Source organism: Somniosus microcephalus, chromosome 19 (assembly GCF_052327205.1).
Source record: "Somniosus microcephalus isolate GS21.2 chromosome 19, FLI_Smic_1.0, whole genome shotgun sequence".
NCBI classification, from domain to species: Eukaryota; Metazoa; Chordata; class Chondrichthyes; order Squaliformes; family Somniosidae; genus Somniosus; species Somniosus microcephalus.
This window is the reverse complement of record NC_141005.1, coordinates 80,146,912-80,171,009: the sequence shown is the minus strand read 5'-3', so window position 1 is coordinate 80,171,009 and position 24,098 is coordinate 80,146,912. Positions and strand designations below refer to the sequence as shown.

Here is a 24,098-nt window from a genome sequence, read left to right as displayed (position 1 = left end):
TTTTGAGGATGTAACTGGTAGAATAGATAAGGGAGAACCAGTGGATGTGGTGTATTTGGACTTTCAGAAGGCTTTCGATAAGGTCCCACATAAGAGATTAGCGTGTAAAGTTAAAGCACATGGGATTGGGGGTAAGGTACTGACTTGGATAGAAAACTGGTTGGCAGACAGGAAGCAAAGAGTTGGAATAAATGGGTCTTTTTCTGAGTGGAAGGCAGTGACTAGTGGGGTACCGCAGGGATCGGTGCTAGGACCCCAGTTATTCACAATATATATTAATGATCCAGACGCGGGAACTAGATGTAATATCTCCAAGTTTGCAGACGACACAAAGCTGGGTGGGCGTGTGTGCTGTGAGGAGGATGCAGAGAAACTCCAGTACGATTTGGACAGGTTGGGCAATTGGGCAGATGCAGTATAATGTGGATAAATGCGAGGTTATCCACTTTGGTGGCAAAAACAGGAAGGCAGATTATTATCTTATAATATTAAGCATGCAGGTGCAGCAGGTGGTTAAGAAGGCAAATGGTATGCTGGCCTTCATAGCGAGAGGATTCGAGTACAGGAGCAAGGATGTCTTGCTGCAGTTGTACAGGGCCTTGGTGAGACCACAGCTTGAGTATTGTGTGCAGTTTTGGTTGCCTTATCTGAGGAAGGATGTTCTTGCCATGGAGGGAGTGCAGCGAAGATTCACCAGACTGATATCTGGGATGGCAGGAATGACGTATGAGGAGAGATTGGGTCGATTAGGCTTATATTTGCTAGAGTTTAGAAGACTGAGAGGGGATCTCATTGAAACTTATAAAATTTTAACAGGACTAGACAGACTAGATGCAGGAAGGATGTTCCTGATGGCGGGGGAGTCCAGAACCAGGGGTCACAGTCTAAAGATAAGGGGTAAGCCATTTAGGACAGAGATGAGGAGGAATTTCTTCACCCAGAGAGTGGTGAACCTGTGGAATTCTCTACCACAGAAGGCAGTTGAGGCCAATTCATTAAATATATTCAAGAAGGAGTTGGATATATTTCTTAAGGCTAAAGGGATCGAGGGATATGGGGAGAAGACAGGGACAGGGTACTGAGTTTGGATGATCAGCCATGATTGCATTGAATGGCGGAGCAGGCTCGAGGGGCCGAATGGCCTACTCCTGCTCCTATCTTCTATGTTTCTATGAAACACAGAAAGTTAACATGCAGGTACAGCAAGCACTTGGGAAGGCAAATGGTATGTTGGCCTTTATAGCAAGGGGGTTGGAGTACAGGAGTAAGGAAGTCATGCTGCACTTGTTCAGGGCTTTGGTGAGACCACACCTGGAGTACTGTGCACAGTTTTGGTCTCCATACCTAAGGAAAGATATACTTGCCTTGGAGGCGGTGCATCAAAGGTTCACTAGATTGATTCCTGGGATGAGAGGATTGTCTTATGAGGAAAGATTGAGTACTCTTTGGAGTTTAGAAGAATGAGAGGCAATCTCATTGAAACATATAAGATTCTGAGAGGGCTTGACAGGGTAGATGCTGAGAGGTTGTTTCCCTTGGCTGAAGTGTCTCGAACCAGGGGTCACAGTCTCAGGATAAGAAGTCGCCATTTAGGACTGAGATGAGGAGAAATTTCTTCACTCAGAGGGTGGTGAATCTTTGGAATTCTCTACCCCAGAGGGCTGTGGATGCTCAGTCGTTGAGTATATTCAAGGCTTAGATCAATTAGATATTTGGACTCTAAGGGAATCAAGGGATATGGGGATCGGGCGGGAAAGTGGAGTTGAAGGGTAAGGTCAGCCGTGATCTTATTGAATGGTGGAGCAGGCTCGAGAGGGCGTATGGCCTACTCCTGCTCCTATTTCTTATAAGCACGGATGAAGGATGGAACACTGGTGCATCAGAGGTGTCCATGCATGTACAGGAAGGCAAACTGTTGAATGAGGTGCAGGGACTGCATTGACTTATTATGACTTAAGTCTTTATAATGATAGTAGATTAGAAAATAAACTGCTAAAGTGCACAAAGCATTCAGAGATGGTTTTCATAACTAGTTACTAGTTGCTGGATCAAAAGAAAGTATTGTAGATGCAGATGCTGAATAATCCTATCTGTTTGCCAGTTTCACTGCCAGCAGAAAGATTAGTGCAGCATTTACCAATGGATTTTGTCTGGTGAATTTGATGAGCTCATGGCTTAATTTGGGTTCTAATCTGAATTTATTCAGCATTTGATATTAGTCACACTTAATAAGGATTTATCTAAAAGACCGTGGCACGCTAACATGCAAATAGTTTGGTGCTGCATTACCAGGAACACGGTTTTGGCACTGAGCCTGGTTAGAAAGTGCAGTTGATTATTTTGAATTGGGCATATTGAAACCAAAAGGAGAGTACAGAATAATGGGCAGTCAGTGGGAGTATAAGGCAATCTGTAATCTGTTCAAAAGTTCACGAGGTCATTATACAAGTGCATGTGGATGCCCAAAGCAGATTCCATGGCTAGAGCTGTGATTCCTCACTTGTACAATCAGTTTTTATGCATAATATATGTAACTCATGCGCGCCAACCAAAAAACCGAGCAAAATCTGACCAAAAGATTCAGAACAGCTGATACACTCCCCAAAAGCCAGACAGCGCAAAAAAACAGCCCCGAATGAGCCTTGTGGCATGCAAGACAAGAGGTAGGTAATGGGGACTGGTGTGGTGGGTGCACAAGACGTGGGTAATGAGGACCAGTGTAGTTCCTGTGTAGACCACTGTTCTTCAGGTACTGTGTGCATCTATGCTCAAATGAACAATATACAATAATGCAAGCTCAGTTCATTTAAATATTTTGTACTGCTCCCACAATCACTACACAGATTCAATGTCCCAACCACAAAGTTAGCGTGCATTGTGGAGTGCAAAATGTATTGAGTACTGAACTGGCCTCAGACCTCATGGCATGATAATACAGGCTCCAGTACCTGAAATGCTGTGGCTCCGAGGAGTTAGATTGAAAGTGAGACATGCCTGGCTTTACCATTACTTAAATTGCAGATATGATAATGAATTAATACAATCATAGAATGATACATCACAGAAGGAGGCCATTTGTCCCACCATGCCTGTGCCAACTATCCAATTAATCCCACTCCCCTGCCCCTGACTGGAGCATCATGACCAGAAATTTCTTGCTCCTCCCTCTCAGTCATGCAATCTCCTGGGCAAGGCAAAATAACAGAGGACAACCCAGGGCCAATAAGGGAAAAAATAATCCGTAAAATTCCCCTCCGACCCCAGGTGATCAAAACCAGTCCAGGAGATCACGTGTTGTCTGTAAAACCACTTATCTTCTATATGATATGATCTCTGTTCCAGTTAAGAACCACTGCTTCCTTTTGAAGGCACACAGAGAGCCAGCACCCATCACACCAGGAACACATTCCAGGGGCTCACTACTCTCTGGGAAATGAAGATCCGTCTAACATCTAGCCTACTCCTACTTTTGCAGAGTTTAAACACGTGTCGCAGGTCCTCTCCAGTCTGTCAAACTGGAATAGTCTAACAATAGGCATGCTGTCCAGCCCTTTTCATTATTTATAAACCTCTATCAAGTTGTCTCTAAGTCTGCACTGCTCCTGAAAGAAATACTTAAACTTGAATTTATATCGGGCCTTTCACAACCTCAGGACATCTCAAAGCGCTTTACAGCTAATTAAGTACTTTTTGAATTGTAGTCACTTTTGTAATGTAAAAACTGTGGCAGACAACATGTGCACAACAAGATCCCAAGAACAATAAAGTGATAATCTGTTTTAATGAAATAACAACAGAAAATGCTGGAAACACTCAGCAGGCCAGGCAGCATCCGTGGAGAGAGAAACCGAGTCAACGTTTCGGGTCGAAGACCTTTCACAGAAATCACAGAAACCCCACAGTGCAGATAGAGGCCATTTCGGCCCATCGAGCCTGCACCGACACATATCCCACCCGATCCCCGTAACCCCTACACCAACACATGTCCCACCCTATCCCCACGTATTTAATCCCCCTAACACTAAGGGTCAATTTATCATAGCCAATCAACCTAACCGCACATCTTTGGACTGTGGGAGGAAACCGGAGCACCCGGAGGAAACCCACGCAAACACGGGGAGAATGTGCAAACTCCACACAGACGGTCACCCGAGGCCGGATTCGAACCCGGGTCCCTGGCGCTGTGAGGCAACAGTGCTAACCACTATGCCATCGTCAGAACTGTTTTAACGATGTTGGTTGAGAGATAAATATTGGACACGACACTGGTGATAACACCCTTGTTTTCTTCAAATAGTGCCATGGGACCTTTTACGACCACCTGAGATGGCAAAAAGGGGCCTTCGGATCTCATCCAAAAGACGACACTTCCCATAGTGTAGTGTTCCCTTAATACTGCACTGTAGGGTCAGCCTAGATTTTATGCTCTAGTCTCTGGAGTGGGACTTGAACCCACAATCTACTGACTCGAGAAGCAATAGTGCTACCACTGAGTCACAGCTGACATCTGAAGTAAATAGGCCCAGCTCCTTGAGCCTATAAAGAAAGAAAAAGACTTGCATTTATGTGGCGCTTTTCACGACCACTGGATGTCCCACCGCACTTTACAGCCAATTAAGTACTTTCTTGAAGTACTGTTGTAATGTAGGAAACGTGGCAGCCAATTTGCGTATATATGAGTAACTAAGGTTCTTTAAGCTAGGAATCATTCTCCTAGGCTCTCCTCTGAACCTTTTCCAAGGCCACTATATTAGTCACCATATGAGGGGACCAAAACTGGGCCAGTACTTCAAGTGCAGCCTAACCAGCGAGCTGTACAGAATGGTGTCTTTTGATTTGTACTGAATGGTTCCATTAATTAAATCCAATACCTATTGGCTTTAGCTACAGCTTTTCTACATTGGTCATGTACCTTCAATGATCTGTGCACAATTACACCAAGATCTTTTTCTCTCTCCATTCCTTTCAGTATTGTTCCCTGGAAATGCTAAGTGTATTCTGTGTTGGTCCTACCAACATGCATGACACTACGTTTATCCAGGTTAATTGCCATTTGCCAATTCCCCTAGCACCAGTGACCATAAACTCTTTGGCATTCATCTCATTACCTGAATGACCTCTAAAAGCAATAAACATGAACAGCATTAAATTCATAAAGTAACTGCTGCAAGAGACAGGCTTAGTCCTGGCATCTACCTGTGGAAACACTGCATTCCTTCGGATTAATCACCCATCTGCCAAACTCTGTTAATCACCTTCCAAAAAGCATGAAATCAGGTTAAATGTGGATCAGCAGTGTTTATTGATGCTGGTCTATAAATACTATGCAGGACTGATGTAAGTTCTGTCACTTAAATCAAAGTGGAATGATAATGTTAATATAGTCAATGTTACTATACAAAGGGCAGCACGGTGGCATAGTGGTTAGCACTGTTGTCTCACAGCGCCAGGGACCCGGGTTCAAATCCGGCCTCGGGTGACTGTCTGTGTGGAGTTTGCACATTCTCCCCGTGTTTGCGTGGGTTTCCTCCGGGTGCTCCGGTTTCCTCCCACAGTCCAAAGATGTGTGGGTTAGGTTGATTGGCCATGATAAAAATTGGCCCTTAGTGTTAGGGGGGATTAAATACGTGGGGTTACGGGGATAGGGCTTGGGTGGGATGGCTGTCGGTGTAGGGACTGGGTGCTAGGGTTTGGATGATCAGCCATGATCTCGTTGAATGGCGGAGCAGGCTCGAAGGGCCGAATGGCCTACTCCTGCTCCTATCTTCTATGTTTCTATGTTACGTTGTTCTTTTTAATTGTTAACCACTACTTTTCTCTCCACCCAGCAGTGTATATCACTGGCTGACCCTCGGGTGGGTAATTAGCTTCCTTGCCAAGGACAAATCCTTAGAAACCGTAAGGTGTTCTGAGGGAAAAATTGTGGCCTAGTATGCAAGCCAAATGAAATCAGTCGTGTTGGAATTTTATTTATACATTACCTGTCACTCAAAATAAGTGACACTTAACAGATCTGTTACTAACTTTAGTAACTTGCCATAAATTAAAGGCAGCACTTGCTTTTTGATTGAATTTCCGTTAAAAAAAACTTTAACAAACTGAGTCCCTCCATGGCTCAGTTCATAAAAGTATCTGAGATGGATAAGTAAAACATTAATTCCCATCTCCACATTTTTACATGCACTGCATCACAACCTAATGTCTATTTTTGCATCTATTTCAAATCAGTGCTAAATAATTTATGCAGTGTTTTTTTAATAAGGTTTTGCCTTATTAACGCATTCTATATAACTAGAACAATTTTACACCATTTACCTCTGTGGATTTAAAATGCTGATCCCAGATTTGCACTGGGTCTCAGTGTAACCATGGACATAAGATCCTACCTGTCATGGACCTGTAGAATTAACCTGTTGAGGCATATTTTTACATGTAAAATACCTGCTGTAAGCTGTAATCTGCTGTTAAAAATACACCCAACTAAGATTTTCATAAAGTCAATAAAAATATTCACAAGAATTTAAAAATGAGTAGAACTGCATTTAGTTTTGTCAGAATTTTCTAAAGGTTGATATTTTCTTTCAAATGCTGTTTAAAAGAATCATTATATGAGTTAACCTGTCTTGGCCGAGTGCCCTATCACAGGAAGACATCTCACCTTGGGTATGGAGGAGCGTGAATAAATAATTGACTAAAGCTCTGCCATTTTGCACCAAGTGCCTCTTTTATTGCCAAATATGGTACTAGTATGTCAGTTGAAGCGATTTTGTGTGTGCATCGGCACATATATTGTAACAATACTATAGCTGCAGAATTTGGTTGGTGATTTAACTGCAAAATATCATTAGTGCAAGAGTTGCGAGAGCATCTCCAGGAGGAACTCTCACACAGTTGGGCTTCATATCCGTTGCACTATAACTGCTCGCTGGTACAAGCACTCATGTGCAGTGCTCTTTTGAAACTGAGCAGCGGGAGACATGGGGACCAGCAGCGTAGCTCGGTGCTGTTGGCCCTGCATCACTTTTTGCAGATATTGGAGAGACTGACTTGTATAATAAGGACCTTACTGGCTGTTGAATGATGGCATTGGAATCAACCATGGGGAAAAAAATCATGATTTGAAGCAAGTCCCCTTCCTCAGTGGCAAAGACACATGTGTAGTGTCAATAGGCTAGAAATTACTATCTGCAATATTAGCAACAGAATAGAATTTGGGCACAAAGATTTGGGCAAGTTGGAGTTTATGAAGGGTGGAGGCTAGCAACAATAGTCTCCCAATAGTCAAGTCTGGAGGTGGCACAGCTATGTATAAGGGATTCAGTGGTGGAGCAGCTGAGGTAGGGGTGGAGGCAGGCAGTGTTAGTAATTGCTTTGTATGAACTCCTCTGTCAGCTACTTTAACAGGTGTTGTGTTAAAAGTAAAATAGGGAACAGAAGAATGTCATAACAACAACAACTTAGATTTATATAGCACCTCAAGGCGCTTCACAGGACTATTACAAGACAAAAAATTTGACACCAAGCCACATAAGGAGAAATTAGGGCAGGTGACCAAAAGCTTGGTCAAAGAGGTAGGTTTTAAGCAGTGTCTTAAAGGAGGAAAGAGAGGCGAAGAGGTTTAGGCAGGGAATTCCAGAGCTTAGGGTCTAGGCAACAAAAGGTACGACCACCAGTGGTTGAGCGATTATAATCAAGGATGCTCAAGAGGGCAGAATTAGAGGAGCGCAGATATAAGAAAATATTAAGTGTTTGCTGGATACTGTCAACAAGCCGACTAGCATTTGAGGGGAATGAGTAATTGGGAGGTGGGAATACTGCAGAAACTCATTCTAAATAGAAAACCAGTATATAGACAAGCAGAATAGCATTCCATTGAGTGTTGGTTCAATGATAAAGCATACTGCAGAAACAGATCTGTTTAAGGTTGAGATGGCTGCAGTTGAGATGTTAATACATGTTTTTAATATTATTAGCATACCTGGATGGTGGAAAGAAGATGATTGACTTTGGGGGGCGAATGTTTGTCCTTAATGCTTTTAGGATATGGAATTTAATCTACTTACTGTATATATTTAACATCATGATTTCTTCTAGATACCAATAGTGTATTTCTTAGAGCTGGGTGTGTGTGACATGTTTATTTTGGACAGTCAGTAAGGAGTGAGCTCCAAGATATCTTATGAGCCTTTATCTAGTCCTGCACAAAGTATATTACTTGTGTTATTTCACAGTGAGCACTGACAGTTGAAAATTTAGAACAAAATGTTTCCTTTGGTAAAGCCACGCAAAATTAATTTCCAATCTCTTTAGGCTGCCTTTTCTAGCAGATTTCTCAAACAAAATGTGTTATTTTTAAGCTAAAATTCAATTCTTTTAGCTCTCAAGACTGCAGTAGAAATGCTGTTCAACATGTGCCCCGTATGCTGTTCTAGTAGTGTACAGATTGTACATGACCTACTGTGCATAATTACAGAAATGTTTGTGCCCTGCAGAAATAATACGAGGAAGAGGAAAATGTTATTTTAGATCCTGTATTCTAAACCAGGTGATTAAAAGGTAACTAACCAGAGCAAGTCACATCCATGTTCCTTAAGCTCCCCTGATGGCCATTGGAGAAATGCACCGCCAGCTGCAGCCTAAAGCTGTATAGGCTAATGTAATTTCATCCGCTCCCCATAGCTGATCTCCGCCAGCACAGAAGTAGGGATGCTACAATTGGTCTCGGAGCTTGTGAGTTGGGAAGAGAAAGTCAGTCATTACTCCCATTTCTGATCGCTAGCCAGTGATTCCTGCTGGAAATTGCATGTGCACAGAATCCGGTGAGGAGAGGATGATGCCTTCTATAGTCGAATAGCTTTATGATATACACTGTTTAGGCTCGCATGAAGAATGGCTATTTGCAAAGGTACTGGAGAGCTCTGATTTTAAAAAAAATCTTGTTCTGTCGAGATGTGTCGTCCTACGAGAATTTGTCTAACTGGTGCAAGCAGGTATGAGTTTGGGTTACATTGCCCTTTAACCATTGATTTACACAGTTGCCCTCTGGTTAAATAACGCAGTGACTTTTTAAAATCTTTGCAGACTGTCCCCTCAGCAGAAAAAGCTTTTCAGATGCTGGTATAAAAATGCAAACTTTATCAGAAAGACTGCTCAATATTCCTGTTTCAAGCTCGCAAATAAGAATTGATAAATAGCTGACACAGGAAACCAGTAACGGTGCATTAGTTAGTGCTTGAAAATAGCTCTTTAATGTGAACTGCTTTGAAGGTTTATTCTATTTAGGCTTGTTTGTAAAATGTGTTCTGTTCACCAACTTGCTAGATCTGGTGCCATTGATTATGGGTGGTCCAGCACCTGGAGCGTTTGCTGTAATGCTGTTGCTACTTAATCATGACAAGAGCTGTAATACAGCCAATCTACTGAATCAATATATCGCATAACTGATTTGAGATAAATATTATATATGTTACTGATATATATAGCATCACAGACATTTCTAATACTATTTACCATTTACTTTACAAAACTTTGATCCTCAGAGTCTCTTATTCCTAGTAATTTATTTGGCCACTGTTGTTTATAATTTTTATAAATGATTTAGAGGAAGGAATTGTGTACAAATTTGCAGATGATACCAGATTGGGAGCAGTGGCAAATGATGAATATCAATATGCACAATTTCAAAAAGCTTGTCAAGATCCTTATCGCTGAGTGGAAAAATAGCAGATGCAGATTAATGCAGGGAAATGTAAGATGAGATTTGGCAGAGGAAAGTTGATTTGGATTATGTGCTAAATTATAATGTATATGAGATATCCCGGAGCAGGAGAGAGATCTTGAGGTTTTAGTGGACAAGACAGTAAACTATCAGCACAATGTTCTCAATCTGTTAAAAAGCAAACAGAATGTTGGGATGCACAACAGGGAGTATAACTTATAAATCCAGAGAGGTCATTTTAAAACTGTATATGGCTCTGGTGAAATCACATCTGGAGTACTGCGTGTAGTTTTGGTCTCCCTATTTCAAAAAGGATATTTAGCTATTGGAGGTGGTACAGAGGGGGCTACACAGTTGATACCAGAATTTAAGGGATTGACTACCTTGGGTCTTTTCTCTCTTGAAAAGAGAAGACTGAGAGGGGATATGATCGAGGTGTTTAAAGGTTTTGACACATTTGATTGAAGTAAGTTCTTCTGCCATGTATAGCATTTAAGCAGAGGAGTGATATTTACAAATTAAGGACAACAAAAGAAAATAGGAAAGGCAGGAATAACATTTTTGCTAATAGGGTGGTTACTGGCATGGGTGGTGGAACAAGAAACCTTGATGTGTTTCAAGAAAGAACTAGACCGGTTATTGTCAACAAATGGGATTCAGGGTGATTAGAAGTGCACCAAAGCATCGGTGGGCTCGATGGACCAACGGCCTTCTCCTGCCTGAAACTTACTCTGCTACTTGTTTGAGCACTTGCTGTCCTGTTTTTTCAGTCTATTTTGTGCCTTTCCCAGGCAGGATGGGTAAATGCCATGCATCTAAACTCACCACCTCCACTTCCACTGACTTTCTTGCCCTTTTCACTTTCCTTAACCTCACTCTTCACATTGACTCCTTACCAACACACATGGCCACTCCCTCAATCTTTTGATAAAATGGGGCTCAACTAGGACCTCAAGATCTCTCTGACCATTTCTTATCTCCCTACCATACATAAACCCTCAACAACCCAAATCCCCTTCGCTTGAAATTTCAATTCTTGGAAATAAATACACCCAATTCTTTTACTAGGACCCTCTTAACTCTAACCTTCCCCTTCTCTGACCTGCCTGTGAAGATATTGGTACTTCTATTGATTTCCTCAATGATTGCCTTGTTTCTCAGCCGTGAGCAGAAAAGACATCCAGTTTGTTTTTACAGTACATTGTAACTGTGGAATGATGAGGCTAGATGTGGTGCTCCACTTGTCGCTCCAACTGCGAAAGCACAGACCCGGGACTGAACTCAGTACAGTCCTGGACTGTATAGATCACTGCCATCTTGCATTTACCCACTGGCACATTGCAGGGAGTGTTACTTTGTTGATCGTGCAGGTTTTGTGCTCTTGAATAGATTTGCCAACTAAGAACCTAAGTTAGAATTCTTTTTATTCGTACAGGTACATCTTTGGCTAGTAAGAATGGAATTTTTCTAAGCACTACTGCAAACCAATTACACGGAGAAACTTTATGCTTCTCCTCTTGTTAGATAAATCCTCATTTTCAGCAAGTAAAGATGAGATAATTAATAGCAGATTGTGCAATTTTATACTGTTGTTTCTCTGCAGAACAGCAACAACTTGGATTCATATAACACAAAAGCAAAATACTGCGGATGCTGGAAATCTGAAATAACAACAGAAAATGCTGGAAACACTCAGCAGGTCAGGCAGCATCCGTGGAGAGAGAAAAACAGAGTTAACGTTTCAGGTCTGTGACACGAAGGGTCACAGACCTGAAATGTTAACTCTGGATTTATATAACACCTAGAACATAGAAAAATATCCGAAAGTGTTTAACAGAGACATATTCAAAAGAAAGATTAAACAGTGAGCAGCAACTATCCTAACTATACTAGGTTCTGTCTGAGGGAGTATACGTGCCATCATTTTCTCCTCGGATGACGAGTGATGGTGTTGATATTTTGTTAAATTTCCCTCTCTCCCCTGCCGCCACTGTCCTTGTCTTTATATCTGTACATTTTATTTCTATTCCAGTTGCTGATAAATGACGATGTATTTTTGATTGGCACATTGTAAAAACAAAGATTTAAAATTTTTATATATATATTCTAGTTTGTAGTATGAAGCGTGTGATGCTGTAGTCGAAAGTTTTTTTATATACTATATTTTGGAAACTGAAAAACCGTTTTTCAAAACCAGAAATTGGGACAAAATAAAATTCTCGTTTTAACAAAACTAGTGTAATCCACGAGTTAACAACAGAAAATGCTGGAAAAACTCAGCAGGCCAGGCAACATCCGTGGAGAGAAAATAGAGTCGACGTTTTGGGTCAAACCCTTTTTCAAAACTGGAAAGGAAATGAAATAGATCGAAAGGCAGGGCTGGGAGAGAACAAAAGAAGTGAAGAGACATTAAGAGGTATTCAAGATGAGATGAGATGGTGATAGGACTCGTGGAGACAAAAGACGGCTCTAGATTAGGTGTGAAATGTTCTGGCAGAATGGGAGACAGCTGTCATGTGGGAGAGAAAAAAAAGGGGGGGGGGATAAAATATAAGCAAAAATGTAATGGGGGCTGAGGTTATGATCTGAAATTGTTGAACTCGATGTTGAGTCCGGAAGGCTGTAAAGTGCCTAATCGGAAGATGAGGTGCTGTTCCTCGAGTTTACGTTGCGCTTCCGTGGAACAATGCAAGAGGCCGAGTACAGTGAGGTCTGAGTGGGAATGGGGCGGTGAATTAAAGTGACAGGCGACCAGAAGCTCAGGGTCCCCCTTACGGACTGAACGGAGGTGTTCCGCAAAGTGGTCACCCAACCTGCGTTTGGTCTCCCCACTGTAGAGGAGACCGCATCGTGAGCAGCGAATACAGTATACTAGATTGCAAGAAGTACAAGTAAATCGCTGTTTCACCTGGAAGGGGTGTTTGGGACCCTGGACAGTGGGAAGGGGGGAGGTATAAGGGCAGGTATTGCATCTCCTGCGCTTGCACGGGAAGGTGCCAGGGGAAGGGGTGCTGGGGGTGATAGAGGAGTGGACTAGGGTGTCTCGGAGGGAGCGGTCCCTACGGAATGCTGAAAGGGGAGGGGAGGGGAAGATACGTTTGGTGGTGGGATCACTTTGGAGGTGGCGGAAATGGCGGAGGATGATCCGTTGAATGTGGAGGCTGGTGGGGTGAAAGTTGAGGACAAGGGGAACCCTATCGTGGTTCCGGGAGGGAGGGGCAGGGGTGAGGGCAGAAGTGCGGGAGATTATTTTGGATTTCCAGCATCTGCAGTATTTTGCTATCGTAATCCACGAGTTACTTGATTCTGTTGCGCATACCCCTCCCCCAAAATGTCCACGTCGCAGACTAAGCTGCCCATCAAAAGCTCTTTTTAAAATTCCTTTCAACACTAGTGATGCTTAATTTCTAAGGGATGTGGCAGGTTCCTTACCAATAACCTAACTATTGTGTAGCAAGTTTTGGTGGTGGTCATCTTGGCTGACAATTCAGTCCAGCAGTGAGGAGTGCTGCCTTGCTGGAGATGCCATCTTTCGGATATAATGTTAAACCATGTCAATCTGTTTAGGTGGGCATAAGCGATCCCATGGCACTTTATTGGAGAGCTCACCTGGGCCAACATTTATTCTTCAACCGACACCACCAAGGCAGATTAACTGGTCAATCATCTCATTTACTATTTACTGTTTATGGGATCTTGAGATGCATACATTAGCTGCCACATTACAGCAGTGATTGCATTTCAGAAGAAATTAATTGACTGTAAAATGCTTTGAGATGTCCTAAATAACTGGTAAATAGAATTTTTTTTAAATTGTGAACAACTTGTGTTAATTTATTGTGATTTTTTTGTTCTAGGCCAGCCAGCTTGGGGTCTACAGAGCGTTTGTGGATAACTATGAAGTTGCCGTAGAGACAGCAGAGAAGTGCTGTCAAGCCAACACACAGTTTTCTGAAATATCAGAGGTATTATCTTCAACTAATTTTAGACAAATATTAATTGCAATTTAGGCCATTTAAGCACACAAAACAAAAATGGCCACTTAGGTGAGGGGTGCACGAATTGTACATCAGCTTGGGACAGTGCCTTTGAGAGAAGAGAGGGTGACTGAGATGGAGGAGAACATATAGAAGTTTCTAGCACAGAATAAAACCATTCAACCTATTATGTCAATGCTGGCTCTTTGGTAGAGCAATCCAAAACTAATCCCACTGCCCTGCTCGCTACCCATTCGCCAAATATTTATCCACTTTTCCTGAAATAATACAATACGTCTGACTCCCTCAGGCAAAACATTCCATAGTACAAAACCATCGACATAAATAAATGTATCCTAAACTCTTCTCTGATTCTCTTAGTGACGACTAAAGTTGACGACCCCCCCCCAACTGACTTGCTAACCAAAGGAAATGGTCTTTCCCCATTCATCCTATCAAAATGCTTCATAATTTCTAAATATTCTTTAGCTTGAAGTTTTGCAGAATGGGGAGGGAATGTGAAATATGGAGTTTGGCTCACTGGTGGATTCCTGATCACTGTCACTGTGAGGGAAGGTGGAAGACATGTTGACACTTCGCAGGAGGGGTGCATCTCAGGTCTGGCATACTGGCTTATAACTTTTTTATTTGTTCTTGGGCTGCGGGCTGCTGGTAAGGCTGCATTTAGTACCTATCCCTAGTTATCTTGATTAGGTGTTGTTGGACCTTTTCCTTGTGGTGATAGTGCTCCCACAATGGTGTTCGGTATGGAATTCCAAAATTTGGACTCAACAACGATAAACACATGGCAATATATGTCCAAGTCAGGGTCGTGTGTGACTTGGAGGTGATGGTGTTCCCACGGCATTGCTCCGGTTGTGCTACTCAGTGGTAGAGATTGCAGGGAAGTGAGGTGTTGTCAGAATAACCTTGGTGAGTTGCTGCGGTGCAGTATGTAGATATAGAACATACTGCACCCAAACTATGCCAGTGATGGAGGAGGGGGGCGTGGATATTGAGCCTGGGGCACCAGTTAAGTAACTACTCTGTCGAGTTTCCAGGCTGCACTTATCCAAGTGAGTAGTGAGTATTGCATAATGCTATTGAAATGAGCCTTGTGGAGTGGTGGATAAACTGAGAGGAGTCATGAGGTGAGCCATTTGTCACAGAGTATTTGGCCTCTGCTCTAAAGTAACCAAACCTCCAGGATTGTCATGAAGTCTCCAGGAATTAAAGATTAATCTCCCAGACACTGCTGAAAGCAACCAGTTTTTTTCATTTTGCTTGAACACTTTTGTTTGTTAGTTATAAAAATATTGAGGATGGGAAACGGGCTCTTTGACTGATGGTTAAGAATCATCCATTGGGGAGCAAAGAGTCTGTTCACTTTGCAATTGGTGTGGAACGGTAGTGTGCTGCAAGATGGACGTATCGGACAACCAATGGCAGGAGGGTGGGGGTGGGACAGTTGGAGGCACAAGGTCATTTGTTGAAACCACCCAGAATAGTCCATCCAGAGTTGGCAACCCAATTCTGCCCTGCTCTTGTAGCCACAGTGTTGATATGGCTGGTCCAGTTCAGCTTCTGGTCAGTGTTGCTGGTGGCGAACTTGGCAGTGGTGGTGCCATTGAAGGTCAGGAGGAGATGGCTGGGCTTTCTCTTGTTCAAGCTGGCCATTGCCTGGTATTTATGTAGTGTGTATGTTACCTGCTGTAGGCTGGCTATGAGATCTCCACAAACAGTAAATATGCTTTTCTGTGATGGTTTTTGGAAGTGCATCTTCGTGTCTCTCTTTCTCTGTGAGTAATGCCTTGAAAGATTAACTCGTCATTTAAATTGTGTGGTGTTGATTATTTCACCCTTTTCACCCATTGCTGTTAACTTTCCCAGTTGTGGTTGCCATCTTTCCTTCTAACATCAACGCTACCCATCTTCTAGTGCTTTTCCATCTAATTGTTAAAAGCATGTCCTTATTTTTGTTTCAGAATTTAAAGGTCAGGAGTACGAAAGACTTAAAAGATCAAAACACAAAGAACTCTCTGGAAGGTAGGGCATTCCAGATTTTCTAAGAAAAACAAGTGGATAACTAACTTGTGTAGAGATTCACGTATCTCTGGTAAACAGGATCGAGTGCAAACCAATATGGGGGGTATATTGTGTTTAATCAGAGTTTAGGACGGAATATAACACACTAGTAATACAGCAAAAACATACGACCATGACAAGCGGCTTGTACCGGACCTGATCAGACAGACGGCTGGCATGCGTGAACAGTTCTCTGGCTTCTAGTCTCTCTCTCTCTCTCTCTCTCTCTCTCTCTTTGGCTCTCCCTTCCACAGTCTGTGTCACTTTTTATTCTCTTTTTAGGGGTGGGCCTGAGGCCAAGTTATTGACGAGACCATTTAACCTATAGAGGTTCCTCCAAAACTTCATCAACAAATAACAGCTCAAGTTCTTTGTCTTGGTGCTTGAATGAAAGCCCTCCCCAAAAGAGGGTCTCATTACTTCATCCTTGTTTTTACATTTTGAAGGTTCCTCCATTGGAATCCATCTTATCTCTTTTTACTCTCTCCCTCCTTAACCCAGCAAGTACAAGGCCCCAGTCAGAGCTGTCACACATTAACCAGTCGCTATCTCACCATTCTGACCTTCACAAGTAAGGTCTATGATTTACTCCCTTTTTCTGCTGTGAACTTTTCTCTGACAATTTTACATTCCCATGAATTATGGCTTCGAGTTGCTTTCAGTGTTCAATAGCTGTTGCTTTACACTTTTTCCCCTTTCAAAAATACATAGCAACTTGCAGCTGCTTGGGCTATCTCACCTTCATCTAACAAATGGCCCATTCTGAGATGGATACCTTAGCCTCCTCAAATTCCTTTCATTCTATGTCTTTTCCTAATTAACTTTTAATTATCTTCACAAGCAGTTCTGCTAAACAAACTCCAAATTCTATCTGTGGAGATTATAATATGGTTATTAGTAATAATGGAAGAAACATAGGTTGGGCCTTTACTGGCCAAATTAAAGATACATTAACAAAGTCAAAACCCTAACTTACAAGCAACAGATAACTAGCCTGGTAGGGCCATCCTATGGGCCCCTGTGTGGAATGTTTATGTTTCACCTAATCTAACTGATTAAAAAGACTGTCTCAAATTCTAATGCAAGCTTTCCAGGAAAACGAAACTTATCATTTAAAAACAGTATTATTCATGTAGCCATATACATTTTTAGGCACCCCTAGTTTCTAACACTTGAAAGTAATGATTATTAAATTTGATTTTTGTCATTGGAAGCATCTTGAAACCCACAGTTGGAGGTGCTGTCCTACTTGATTCCCTCAAATCTTCTAACCCTCAAAGAGTGAACTACAGAAATGAGTCAGATAAGAAAATAAACACTGTGGATAACTTCCTGCTCAACAATATACATTTCTTGTATCCCAGTGTGGGGAAAAAAATACTATAGTACCAGTCACTGGATGTGTTCACGATCTGTGTTGCTATCATCTCTTTTACACTTTCACTTACTTCAGACTGCACTGCAGTTTGCCAGTATTCCTGCTTCCGATCACTGTTCAGTACTGGAAAATATGTGCATGTGGCTACTGGATGAAGACAGCAGTGAGTTTGGCTGCGATGCCCTCCGCAGTCAGATAACCTGCCAACACTCATTGTCTAGGCTCATGCGTGAAGAATGGCCACTTGGGCAAGGTACCAGAGGGTTACCAATGTCTGTGGAATGGTACCTCAGCACCAGGAGTGGAGAAAATTGGAAAACTATATATTGAAGAAAACTGGAAGTGCTGAGTAAAATAGATTTGTATGTTAAGTGTGTTTATTTTTTCTCAAGTGTTGTCCATGTCTAATATCTTGCTTCTTTCACTCTTCTCTTTTTCTCCAGCTCTTCTATATAAACCTGTTGACCGGGTCACCCGAAGCACACTTGTTCTTCATGTAAGTGTAGCAGTGCCGTACAATAAATTGCTAATATATTAATCCATGTCATCACTTCACATTATTTCCAGTGCTCTTCATTTGCAGTCAGTGATATCATTTATAGCAAGAGTACTATTGTGAACTGAAATAATTTTGAACAAATGTATGTGTAATGATCAGGCACCACAACTGTTCATGGGGTTATGATAGCCAGATACTGATGGATAGTAAGAACTTGTACACTAGAATGCTTTCTAGTAAAATAGAATCTTTGAAAGCATTCTTGTTGGAGTTCTGGATCTTTGTATATAGTTAATTAGTTATTAATATAAAGGAGAGGAACTGATCCTTCAGTTATATAGAACCTTGGTCAGACCCCATCTGGAGCACTGTGTTCAATTTTGGGCACCACACCTCAGGAAGGATATATTGTCCTTGGAAGGGGTGCGGCACAGGCTCACCAGAATGATACCAGGGCTTAGAGGGTTAAATTATGAGGACAGGTTGCATAGACTAGGCTTGTATTCACTCGAGGGGTGATCTAATCGAGATGTTTAAAATGGTGAAAGGATTCGATAGGGTAGATATAGAGAAACCATTTCCACTGGTGCGGGAGTCCAGAACAAGGGGAGATAACCTCAAAGTTAGAGCTAGGCTGTTCAGGAGTGATGTCAGAGAGACAGTAAGAGTGAGACAGGCACGTGCTGAGATTTGCAATGTTGCTTCAGTTTTCTATTGGAAATTAGTGCGCCGTGAGTCATGTGCAAGTAATCCTTCCCTGGGCGATGAATTGGCCTCAACTGCTTTCTGTGGTAGAGAATTTCACAAGTTCACCACTCTCTGGGTGAAGAAATTCCTCCTCATCTCAGTCCTAAATGGCTTGCCCCTTATCCTTAGACTGTGACCCCTAGTTCTGGACTCCCCGCCATCATTAAATATATTCAAGAAGGAGTTAGATCTATTTCTTAAGGCTAAGGGGATCAAGGGATATGGCGAGAAAGCAGGGACAGGGTACTGAATTTGGATGATCAGCCATGATCGCATTGAATGGCGGAGTAGGCTCGAGGGGCCAAATGGCCTACTCCTGCTCCTATCTTCTATGTTTCTATATGTCTCAGTCTGCTTCACTCTTACAACTTTTTAACATTGATGTGAAACTAAATTGATTTACACCAATGCTACAACTGTAGTGTAAATGCACCTTTACTGTAAGACCACACTACTGAAGAGCTATTTCTAACCTTTTCATTTTTACACTCCAATCTGTGGGTAACCATTTGTTTCCAGCTGAAAGAAAGAATGATCAAGCTGCTGATTTCTTTTTCTCAAAATTTTTATAAAATATAGACAATGAGAGTGCAAAGAGGCAGGGACTTCCTCCTCCAGGTCAAAATAATCATTGAAAACTCCTGCAGTAAATTTGGATTAGGCAATGGTGAGGCACTATATCAATTTATAGTGTCTGTTGATGGAGATATTAACCATCTCACAGGAACGTGTGCCTGATGTTCTGTGCAATTAACCTATTACCGTATAACAAAGCTCAACAAGCTTCATGTGCACCACACATTAACTCTTATTGGAACTACAGAAATCAAAATCTAAAATCTTGGTTATCTGTACCCACACAGTTTTAATGTATACATTGCATGCTCCGTAATCGAGCTCGGTGAGACTACCCTTTGTGCACACTTACCTATCCAATCTCAGCCAGAGTAGCTCCAGCATTGGCTCCTCTCCTTGTCCCCACACAGTTATGTACAGAGCCCCCAAGGAAATATCCTTGGCCCCCCTCTTCCTCATCCACGTGCTGTTCCTTGGTGACATCATTTATAAACAGGGGTCAGTTTCCACATGCTCTACCTCCTCACCCCTTCACTATCTCTGTTCTCAAACTGCTTGTACAACATTCAGTCTTGGGTGACATGTAATTTATTTATTTATTTATTATTTATTTTTTTAAAGAGTTAAACATTGGGAAGACCAAGGCTGTCATCTTTGGCCCCTGCAACAAACTCTGCACCCTTGCCACCAATTCCATCCCCCTCCCCAGCCACTGCCTCAGGCGGGACCAGTCTCTTCACAACCTTGGCATCCTTTTCAACCCCAAGCTGAGCTGAGCTTCCAACCGCCTATCCTCTCCATTGCAAAGACTCTTTACTTCCACCTCCATAACATTGTCATTTTCCGCCCCTACCTCAGTCCATCTGCTGTTGAAACCCTCATCCATGCCTTTGTCACCTCCAGATTTGATTACCCCAATGCTCTCTTGGCCGGCCTCCAATGTTCCACCCCCTGTAAACTTCAATTCATCCAAAACTCTGTTGCCAGTATCCTATCCCGCATTAAGTTCCGCTCACACATCACCCCTGTCCTCATTGATCTATATTAGCTCCTGCCTCCCTGTTCCCCCAACACCTCATTTAAAATTCTCATCCTTGTATTTAAATCCCTTCATGGCCTTGCCCCTCCCTATCTCTGCAACTTCCTCCAGCTGTACAGCCCCTCCCCTCGAACTCTCTATTCCTCTAACTCTGGCTTCTTATGCATCCCCCCTCCCTTTGCCCCACCTTTGGCACCCATGTCTTCAGCCACCTAGACCCCATTCTGCACCTAGGTTGCAGTACTGACTGTCGATATAAATAAGGTATCTTGAAATATTCTCATGGTAATTTTAGTGAGATGTACATCGGATCTCAATGGGATTGGCTTATGTGTCAGCAGAAATGCAGCTGTCTTTTGATCCTGTTCCTAGCTGCAATCTGAATGACTATCTCATGTTCCTGTAGGATTTGTTAAAACACACACCGGTCAATCACCCAGATCATCCTTTGCTGCAAGATGCTCTCCGTATTTCACAGAACTTCCTGTCCAGCATTAATGAAGAGATCACTCCCAGGAGACAGTCTATGACTGTAAAGAAAGGCGAGGTGAGTTTCTCTGTCAACCTGCAAGTATATGTCAATCTGTAGCTCATTCTGGTGACTTTGTTTTGATAACTAAATGCAATTGCTCCCATGTTTTCCCTTGTTATCTTATAAAAGGTACATCGTAACCTCTTATTTGACATTTTTCAATACATAATAAAGAAAAAAAAGAAAGACTTGCATTTATATAGCGCCTTTCATGACCACCAGATGCCCCAAAGCGCTTTACAGCCAATGAAGTAGTTTTGAAGTGTGGTCACTGTTGTAATGTAGGAAATACATACTTCTAATGAATAGATGATATGGTGATTTGGACTGCGGTATACACAGAATGTTAAGTCAGTTAATTTGAATTACTGGATAATTTGATTTTTTTGTTAAAACAACTTTGAATTATCAGTAGTAGACTGTATTTATTAAATTAGCTTTTATACGGTTCGGGTACATGCCGTTTACTACTGTTCTTAAAACATCATCCATCTCTCTCAGCCACAAAGCTAAATAAAGTTAATATAGCCGATATAAATGGAATCCAGTGAGGATATGTTGAACCCAAACTGATTTGTACCTTTCTCACAGAAAGAAATCTTTGTCATGTGTGTTTACAAGTCTGCTGTACTGACTGTAAGGGTTGCATGTGTGATATTCTGTTTGGTGGTTGACTTTTGACATTCCTTTACAGTTTAGTTTATTTATATAATCTGTACATGCAACCACTGGTGCTATAAACATCAACATCTTATCTCTAACACAAATGGTGCTTATGACCATCTATCTTGGCTGCCAAACCTTTAACAAATCACACTAAAATCTGATTGTGTATTCAGGAAAAAATATTTCTGCCAGAATATTAAAGTTCTATATGTGTATAACTTTAAGGCGATGTTACTGCATCTCTCCAGTTTTGTTATACATTGTCCCTTCCACTGGGTACAGGCTGCATCCAGGAGTAAGCTGGGAATAGCAGAGAGCTATAAAGGGAGTATGGGGAAAGGGATACAGCTGTATCTGTGTATGGTCCTCCACCTGGTTACTGTAAAGATGAGAAGGGAAATATAACTCGAGAACAGTTTGAAGATGTTCAACATTTTTGTTATAGTGAACTGTTGCAACACACCTTTCTTTGGTTTCATAGTTGATGTGCTCGGACTTCTAAAGATGGTATCTTGAACATTACCCGTGTTCCTTGTACTTAAGAAAAGTTTCACATTTCACTGTTGCTATGCATTTTAGAAATAAGTCCGGAAATCTATGGTATGGATGAGTAGGGGTATTCAAAAGAATTGCAGCTGTTTCTTTATTTCCCATTTTCTCTCCCCTCCTCCCTGTAAAAATTCTGACTTTTGCTGGGTATTGCTCCAGTGCCATTGGGCACTCCCTGACATCTCACCCAAGTGGCCATTTTCCATATGTAAGCCTGGACAGTGAGTGTTGGCAAGATATTCATTGGTGATGGGGCAGTTCCTGTCATGGATCATCATCGGCCGACACTCATGAATGCAAATAGTGCAACAGGACTTGTTGGATAGCAAGTAAGGCAACTCGGCCATTCTTTTTTTCTTGAGTAGCTCTCAAGGCAATGTAGTATCCCAACGGCTGCACTGTCTGATCAGCTAACTCATCACAGACTGTGATTGTGCTTTGGACTTTCTGGTCTGTATGACTCCATACCACACAGGCAGTGCATTGACCACTGAGCTATCATGACAGCTGCTTAGTTTGATGGGAGATTTTTAATTCAGTCCTCAACTGTGGCGTAGTATAACATCTAAAATATAACACACGCATATGTGATTGATCAATTAAAACTCTGGAACAGTTTTCAATTCAATTCCTGGTAATGGGCATAGAGTATTTCACCAGTTGACCACATTCTATTGAAATATCCTTTTGAAGCTGAGAATGATCAATACAATGTTACCGATCTGATATTTTGTGTATTTCAACCTTATGTATTTGTTTGCAGTAGATAACAGAGGGACCTAGTTTTGCTGCCTTCAGACTTGCCCTGATAAGCAGTCTGAATCTGACCTGGGTCAACTACACAGCCCACTTGTAGTGTTAAGATTGCTCAGCGAGGGGTACTGCAGGGGACACTTTAGCATCGGGTCATTGTGCCTTTTTTTTTGCTTAAGGCTGCTCATAGCAGAATGCATCAGCTGAGAAAATGTCACAATTTCCATGCAAACTACATTGAGCTGTTGCATATAAATCATACCTGCAATTAAATGCTTCAATAACCAGATCATTATGTGAACTTATCCTCTCAGTTTCAAGCCAGCCAGCCAGCATCTACTTCCAGTACAGACTGAGTTAGAATGATCTGTTTAGCCAAGCTTCATATTATATCTGAATGAATCATCTCGGAGCTTGTGAATGGATGGGCGGGGCGGGCGGTATTTTATGCTCTCACCTACCCCCATTAATTTTAGTGTCATTTCTGTACCTCATCCTTCTCCGCCTCTTCCTTGTAACACTACCACACCTCGAGTCAGCTGATCGGCTCCCTGCTTCCACCTGAGAGATCCAGTAGGATGTAAATGCAAGTCAGCGTCTGTTCATATTCTGGATGTTTCCTGGCCTGGATGCTTCCCAACCAGCAGGCAGAATGGGAGGAAAGTTGTTGTAGTATTCCCTCTAGAGTTACTCACTGCCGACTTCTGTATCGGATGACTGCAGAGATCCAAAATGGCTGCAGGAGACGTAAAGTCTTATATGTTTATATATCTTCTCAAAGGACAATTTTTTTAACTTGCCTAAGTTTAGAGGGATTACAGTTCTTTGCAAATAAATGTAACCCCGCCTGCCCTCTCCATAGTTACCTTCTCCTTGACTCACCAAATAAATAATCCAAAAAGTTCTTTAATTTTTGTTGAGCAATTTTTGTCAGATTTGTTGAGCACACAGGCATGGGAGAAATATTCCAGAGCTGGAATTTAACACTTAACGTGACTGCATAGCTGTCAGCTATTCATCAAGCCCACTGAGCACTTCCATCATGTAACTAAACCATATATTAATAAATCCTACCTCTTTTGAGACATGAGATGACCAGGACTCTGCAACATGGACTGGTTTTGAGTCATTAGCTGAAAAAAAGAGAAAAGACGAGAAGGATGTGCAAATAGGGTTAGATAAAGTAGGGAGGGAGGAGGCTAGTGTGGAGCATAGACACTGGCACAGGTTAGTTGGGCCGAATTGTATGTAACAGCTTCAGAAGGAACCGTTTCTCCTCACTCCTCCCACTGTTGTTTTACGATATTTACATTTCCCTTCTTCTCTTTGGAATTAGCTGAACACACATTGCTCCCTTGCAAGAAAGGTGGCAATTCACCTGTCTCAAAGCTCTGCCAATATTTTGCCAATAAAGTGCACAAGAATTGCTCTATAAATAGGACTCTTTGAGTGGCAGAAGTTCACGAGCACATTAACCCATATCCTATGACTACATGGGGTATATTGGAGTTCAGTAGTGTGGCATCTTAGCTTAAGAAATAACTTCAACAAGGCATTGTCACCCTATAAAGTTGTTGGG

At 42.0% G+C, this 24,098-nt stretch overlaps 1 protein-coding gene across 5 annotated transcripts in view; it reads left to right on the top strand.

The window, feature by feature from the left end:
• LOC147104952 (breakpoint cluster region protein) overlaps nt 1-24,098 on the top strand; it is an 859,255-nt gene that overhangs the window by 505,510 nt on the left and 329,647 nt on the right. For all 5 annotated transcript variants that reach the window (XM_085962106.1, XM_085962101.1, XM_085962100.1 and 2 more), the window contains 4 exons: nt 13,576-13,683; nt 15,681-15,741; nt 17,602-17,654; nt 20,426-20,566. In XM_085962106.1, the coding sequence (XP_085818232.1) occupies nt 13,576-13,683; nt 15,681-15,741; nt 17,602-17,654; nt 20,426-20,566 (363 nt within the window). The remainder of the gene's footprint in view (nt 1-13,575; nt 13,684-15,680; nt 15,742-17,601; nt 17,655-20,425; nt 20,567-24,098) is intronic.